The sequence below is a fragment of the Sinocyclocheilus rhinocerous genome, unplaced genomic scaffold (genome assembly GCF_001515625.1).
Source record: "Sinocyclocheilus rhinocerous isolate Xijiao unplaced genomic scaffold, SAMN03320098_v1.1 scaffold2196, whole genome shotgun sequence".
Taxonomy (NCBI): Eukaryota; Metazoa; Chordata; class Actinopteri; order Cypriniformes; family Cyprinidae; genus Sinocyclocheilus; species Sinocyclocheilus rhinocerous.
The window spans coordinates 87,140-94,719 of NW_015656189.1; the positions used below are offsets into that span (position 1 = coordinate 87,140).

General features: G+C 37.1%; 1 protein-coding gene across 1 annotated transcript in view; it reads left to right on the forward strand.

Annotated features, from left to right (window-relative positions):
• LOC107719867 (zinc finger protein 436-like) overlaps positions 1 to 7,580 on the forward strand; it is a 43,367-nt gene that overhangs the window by 24,309 nt on the left and 11,478 nt on the right. The window contains exons 4-7 of the mRNA XM_016527407.1: positions 854 to 949; positions 2,257 to 2,367; positions 2,492 to 2,612; positions 3,310 to 3,586. Coding sequence (XP_016382893.1) covers positions 854 to 949; positions 2,257 to 2,367; positions 2,492 to 2,612; positions 3,310 to 3,586 — 605 coding nt within the window. The remainder of the gene's footprint in view (positions 1 to 853; positions 950 to 2,256; positions 2,368 to 2,491; positions 2,613 to 3,309; positions 3,587 to 7,580) is intronic.

Genomic DNA, 7,580 nt, shown 5'->3' on the forward strand with positions numbered 1-7,580 from the left:
CTGGCATCTTTTAGAGCCTGTCTATAGCTGGACATACTGTTTTTCCACGCAATTCTAAAAACTTCCCAAGTTAGTTTTTCTCCGTTTGCGCTCAAGACTTCGAGTTTTTTTTCTTGAGAGAATGGGTATTACTGTTGTACCATGGCGCAGTACGTTTTTCTCTAACCTTTTTCAATTTGATGGGGGCAACAGCTAAATACTGTGTGTGAGCACTTGGATGGGTTAAATGTAGAGCACAAATTCTGAGTATGGGTCACCATACTTGGCAACATGTCACTTCACTTTTTTTTTTAAATTGTCAACACAAGGAAGAAACACGTGTAATAAAACAGCAGCATCAGGTCCTCCACCAGGTGGCTGCAGGACCGCTTTTTCCCTGAGGCTGTTAGACTGCTGAACTGTAATCGATGCACACAATACAGCCAATGCACACTGCTATACCGCATATGACAATACATATCGCACAACACTGCATTATCTATACTACCTGTACTGTACTTACACATGCATTACTACTAGTTCTATACAACCCTGTTGTGTATTTTGTATAGTTTATTATGTATTTTTACTCTGCATATTGTATTGTCTTAAATATATTAATAAAACGTTATTGTTTGTATATGTACAGCTGTAATGTTTGGACTATGTACTTAAGCTTTTCCTACAGCATTTTCTAGCAAATGCTTATGTGACAAAGTTGTCTTGAGTTGACTTCTTGTTTTAGTGAATTTTGAGTATATGCGTATTTAGATGCATAAAAATTTGTTTTGCACAAATTGGTGCACATCCCATTTGCTACCATTAAACTTTATATATATTGCCATTAATGTTTATGTAATTTGCCTGTCCACAGGTGAGTGACACAGACATGGAGAGTTTACAAGACAGCGTACTTCAACTTGTCCTGAGCTTGCTAGAAGACTCCATGAAAAGAGGATACTTCTTTCAGGTCAGTGACTTTAAGAACCATTAAAAAAATTTGAGATGTATTGCAGATAAATTGCTGAATAAGTACGAAATCTTCCAGATGAAAAAACAAATATGTAGACGTGTATGTGATGCATGTGTGCTGTCAGAACAGGGATTTGTAGAGGGTATTGACTTGACTCAACAAACCAAACTTGATGTAGAAAAGCATAATGAATCTCAAACTAATAGTTAAATCACACCAGGAGGTAAACATGAAATGCAGATTCATGCTGGAACAGTGTAAATGCACATTGCATCAGGAAAAGTTCAACACTCTTATTTCCACAATAATAATAATAAAATAAACGCACTGTTAGCTTTACTTTACTTTAATTTACTTTTACTTTTAGTCATTTAGCAGACGCTTTTATCCAAAGCGACTTACAAATAAGAAAAAGTAATTAAAACTAAAAGCTAAAACTCTATAAATACTATATATATACACATTTAAGAAAATAAAAGAAATTAAATAAAAATGACAAATGCATACAACAACACTTCAAAACTAAAACATTTAAATGAAAACAAAAAAACAAAGCTAAAAACAATTCAAAATATTAAAAGAACAAAAGGTATAGATTTAGATGTGTGGAGCACTGTGTTTTTTCTATCAGTAATCCTAAAAAAATAACACTGAGCCAAACATACATGCTAAAATAACAACAACTTACTGACACATAGTAAGAAATGGTTTATAAAAAAAAGCTTCTTTTTTTATCCGTTTAACAAAACTCAAATTGAATTCAGCTGGACACACTTTCCTGTTTATCACAACAAATGGCCAAGCAAAGCGCACGACACTGACAAGGTACGCGATACAGTTAGCTAATGTGTGCACAGTAAAATTTGGTAATCCAAGGTCAGCAGTACTGAATAAATTGAGATTAAATCCATAAAGTTTTGTTGTATTATTCAAAACCAAGTCTTTTTTTCAGGAGCTGTATGTATACCTTTACTTTTTTTGTATACCTGCAAAAAAAAAAAGAAAAAAGAATTACATTTTATTGAGACCTTGGCATTGCTAGAATATGACACATGTAACTTTGTTTTTTCTATGGGTGAATGTTCGTTCTCAGAGTTCTCTTGCACTTAAAAGTGAAGTCTGCAGTCTTCATGTCAGAGACTTGAGAACATATGCCAAAGATATTTGATGTTTTTGATGTTCAGCCTGGACAAGAAATGCTACATTTGGTTTGAGAACTGCTGTGGAAGTTGCAAAAAATGAATGGCTGTTTTTAAATGGGTTTGTATGAAAACTTAAGATGAAAGAGAGTTTTTGTATTTCAGGAGGTATTTCCAGTTGAGTACGGTCCTGACTTTGACAAAGCACTGCAAGTCCTTGTTGGCTTTTTTCTCTCCAGATTGGAGCAACTTCTGCCTGTACCAAACTTCAAACAGGTCTAATGATACATGCTTATCAAATACCTTTACCATATCTAAATGATTCAAGTCAGTTACTTCTTTATAATTCATGAAGCATTGTGATTCTGATTATTTTAAACTTCATTTTCTTTAATTCCAGCTTTCATTGTTGCTCAACTGTCACCCTGGGGAGCTAGATGCATGTGTGGATTCGGTTTGTAAATCACAGAATTTACTATCCTTGCTGCAGACAGATGTGTGTGGGACTTTGGATAAAAATGGTAAAATGTATTCCATATGCTTCAGGGTCCCTTTTATCGATCTTTGCTTACTTGGTTAATCAGATATTTTACAGGACAGCTGGGCACAAACCTAAGACCTATAGAGTGGGGGAACTATGATGTCAGAATCCGGAAGTGTAATTTGTTGCTGGTTCCTTCGAGATTTGGAACCTACAGGGTTTTAGAATGAGGTTTTTCAATTTATGAGTAAAATAAAGCCTGTGGTAAACATAACTTGATGATACGTTTACGTTTTGTTGTACAATGTAAACTGCACACACTCACAGCCCAAACATTCTCATCTAGGTACTTATTAAAAACATATGTTTTCAAAAATGAACATAACTGCTTCAAAATTTGTGTTTTGGGTATGGATGCGTGTAATTTACGTTGTAGAACAAAACGTAAAAGTATAGTCAAGTTATGTTTACCACAGGCTTTATTTTACTCATCAATTGAAAAACCCAATTATAAAACCCCATAGGAATTACTCTTCTGGATTCTGATGTCATAGTTTCCTCACTCAATACTTCGCCCATTCAATTTATGCTAAGTCACACCAAAACTTATCTGGTTAACCACGTAAGCCTTGGTTAAAGAGTAGGACCTACTTCTGTTAATGTAAAAATACAGTTGTTGAGCACAATTGGTCAATGGCTAATTTTTTGTTTTTTTTGTTCTTATTTTAATTTTGAAGTTCTTCCATCAATAGTGGAGGATCGAATAGTGTCATCATTGTCATTGCCGCCTGTTGGTGACTCAGTCATTATAAACCAGCACAACAATGATGGCAAGTTACTGCCTATTGATTCTGAAAACCTGCCAAACCAACAACATGGTGTGGACAAGGAGACTGTGACAGGTGATCCAAATGTCCAGGATGTGGGATCCAGCTTCAGCAGTGAGTCCTCAGAGTCCTCTAGAGACAGTGATGGAGAAAAGGAAACAAACTCTAATGTTGATGAATTGCAACGGTAAGTTTCCAAATTTGCCTTTGCCTTGGTTAGTTGGGGGTTAGTTGCTTGATTGATTGCACAGACAATATTGGAAGAGGGCTGAACTGGATGATGACATCACTGAATGATCAATGAACTGACTTTAGCTGGAAAAAATAACTCTTTTATTGTCCTCTTGAATTATTGACAAACTATTTTCCTGTTTGACACTGTAAAGCTGCTTTGATACAATCAGTATTGTATAAAGAGCTACATAAATAAACGTTACTTGACTTGACTTCACCAAATTACTAGGTGGTGTGGGTTGGATGGTCAGCTAGTTTTACATCAACCAACTATTTTTATTTATTTTGTAATGTATTTAACTTAAAGGAGACATATTATGCCCCTTTTTACAATATGTAATATACGTCTCTGGTGACCCCTAAATGTGTCTGTGAAGTTTCAGCTCAAAATACCCCACAGATAATTTATTATATCATTTTGAAAATGCTTATTTTGAGTGGAATCAGAAACACGCTGTTTTTCGTGCCTGTCTAAATGCAAATGAGCTGCTGCTCCCCGCCCCCTTTTCCAGAATAGAGCTGCGCCATTACAGCTCGTACCTGCTAAAAAAAATTTTTTTTGTTTTTGTTTTTCTTTTTTTTCGTGCTGAAATCATGCGTTTATTTCATATTTTTGGTTCTGATTATCATGTTTATCACGCTGAAATCATGCGTTTTAACCATATGAGTTTAAACTTCTTATATACGGTTTTCTGAGTGCACACATCCGAAGCACATGGACAGAAAGCGGCTGTCACAGCATGTGAGTATTAAACTAAGTTCTCATTAGCACACAAGTTTACGTTAAAAACACACGAGTTACAAAAACAGTCGGTTATGTCTGTGAAGGTAAACAGCTGGGAAATAAATTGCATGTTTATTTCAGATCTGTGTGGCAGCAGTTATATACAGTAAATAAATCAATAAATCCTCTGCTCTGTTGTCTCCTCTGAGGCTGGGACTGTAAATAGTGTAAATAGTGTACTCGTCTGTGCAGCCAATGACAGAACAGTTAGCATGGAAATAAATTGCATGTTTATTTCAGATCTGTGTGGCAGCAGTTATATACAGTAAATAAATCAATAAATCCTCTGCTCTGTTGTCTCCTCTGAGGCTGGGACTCTAAATAGTGTTCTGTGCTCGTCTGTGCAGCCAAAGACAGAACAGTTAGCATGTTTTGCTCAAACTTTCGCCATGGCATTATAACTGGTACACCATTGACGCTTGCGAAATCAAAATGACAGCGCTGTGGGTGGAAACTTACAGATTAAGGGGCGGTAATATTATAATGAGATGGATCCCTTTGCAACTTCACTAGGGGAGCGAAATCAGACCCGCTCGTTTTTTCAGATGCTTGCAGAAAAAGGCTTACCAAAACAAAGTTACTGGGTTAATCTTTTTCACATTTCCTTGGTTGGTAGATGCACCTGGGACCTGATCTAAAACCTGGAAAAGTCAGATTTTCATGATATGTCACCTTTAAAGGAATAGTCCAAAAAAATCACTTCTATCACCCTCTTGCAGGGGCGTAAATTTCGTCTAACAGTTGGGGGGGACAATAAACAAAATTTCTCAAGAGAAATTTTTGAAGGAAATTCTCAAAAATAACACCGCCAAAATTGTACTTGTAAGGAAAAGTTTACAGCGACCAAAGCCTTACTACTACTAGTGTAACAGGGAGACCGTGCCAAATTAGACAACTTCAAGCTGTTGTGGTCGCGCTGCGACAGCGGTCGTGTCCGTTGTAGATACTACTATCCGTCAAGCAGGTAACGTTATTATTGCTAACATAGCGGACTCATCGAAAAAAACACTGGTATCATCTGTATTGAAGAGAAAATAATCACTTCATCCGATGTTTAAGTGAATAAATTGGCCTTGACAACCTTGGAGTTCCACAACTATTGACTTTGTTCTCTCTCACCGGACTCGTGTGTGTGTGTGTGTGTGTGTGTGTGTGTGTGTGTGGGTGGTGCAGGGGTGGCACATAACTATTGACTTTGTTCTCGCTCACCGAACTTGTGTGTGTGTGTAGGTGATGCAGGGTTGCCAGGTTTTCGCAACAAAACCCACCCTGTTGCTACTCAAAACTAGCCCAATCGCGTTTTGAGGGGGATTGCCCGGTTCATCCGGTAAAATTTGCCTGCGTTATTGGGGTCGCTTCAACCCGTGGACATGATAAACCCAGTTTTGACTTGGCAACACTGAGGTGATGTAAAAGAGAAAAGCAGGTATTTGGACAGAGGCAAGGGAGGAGGGGGAGACTCAAAATGTTTCTAAACTTAAAGTCCGCGTGAACCGGAAGTTGCTGCCGAATTTATTTCAGTGTAGTGACGTATTTCCATCTGAAACGGAATATTGAATAGAGGGCATGGTTTTATTTTGGCGCTCCTCCTTTTCTGTCTCTCACTCATATCAAACTAACGGTTGGAGGGGTGTGTTTAAAAGGATATTCTGCCCAAGCCGTCAAACTGACATCATCAGAGAAGGACTGCCATTCCAGAGCGGAAGTAAATGTTCAGATTTTGATTAAAGATTACCAAGACAAACAATTTTTTTCAGCGGATTAACTTGCACAGATTAATTGTTCACATCAAGACTAGCAATGTGCGCTAGTAAAGTAAATAAAGTTAAAAATAAGTGTTCTGTGAACGTTGAAGCTTTAATAACAAATATTTATCGGGAGTGTGTATGCTGGGATATCATAAATTTCATGGATAAAAAAAGTAACCTAACTAGTAATGTAACTACCTAGCAAGCAATAGCCGTCATTTCAACGTCTCGGTTAAGTATAGACCCGATATAGTCCGGCTATGTGTAACCCACTTCTAGCCCAAATAACCTTGAATTTGGATTCATGTCGTTTTTTGGCAAAATAACTTGTGAGATGTATGATATTTCATCATGTAAGCAAAGTCAACAGCGTTTACAAGGTGTTTGGTTTCATTTCTTTGACATGTTCAATACGTAGCCTGTGCGTAGCCACGATTTAGCTCGTAGTCCGAGCGGCTATCTGTAGCCCACTTATAATCAAACCTGATTCACTGTAGTTTTTGGCCAGGCAGCGCATGAGATGGTTGATATCCCATCATGTTTGCGGTGTCAATAATATCTACAAATATATAAGTGTCATTTCAAGACATGGTCTGTATGTAGCCACGATTTAGCTCTAAATTGGACGGGCTACGTGTAGTCTGCTTTTAGCCCACCTGGCGAAATCCAGGCAATCTGTGGTCTAATTTTAACGGCGTTTGGCTATAGCCCTATACCAGTAACCAGACCAGCGATGAGCATAGCCAAATTAGCCTTAAAATTGTTTACATGTAATTTTCGCCCAAGCAGCTTCTTATCAAATGCAAGTAAACTTTTGAAACATTTAAATTAGCATTATTTTATATTTTAATTATTTTACAGCATTATTAAATATAGCATTATTTATTATGCCAAAAATAATGCTAATTTAAATGTTTCAAAAGTTTACTTGCATTTGATAATATGATGTCATGCATCCCACAAGCTGTTAAATGTTACAATTCATACACATATGATATTATGGATATTCGGCTATCTTTCATTTTATAAATAAAAATACAATTACAATTCCCAACCGCTAGATGGCAATTGTAGCCCTGCTGAGACATGACTACTGGCAACGCGAGACATGAAGATCGGTGTTGTGTTTTGAATTTTTTTTACACGAGAGAACACTAAGTTTACTTGTCGAGGGGGGTGCGAAGATGGCGGGTTGAGCTGCTGTGTTTTTCGAAGCTCGTGATAGTGGTCCCCAAAGTTTGTTTGAAGTAAGTAATTCCGACTGTTTGATGTTAAGATGTCTTCACAAAAATTGATTAAACCTGCCAAGCTAAAAGTAGACCCCAAAGGGATAGATCTGTCGCCTAATATCGAAAAGAACGATGAGGCTAAAGTAATGATGCACGACTATGCAATGGAGGTTACTGTGCAAAGTA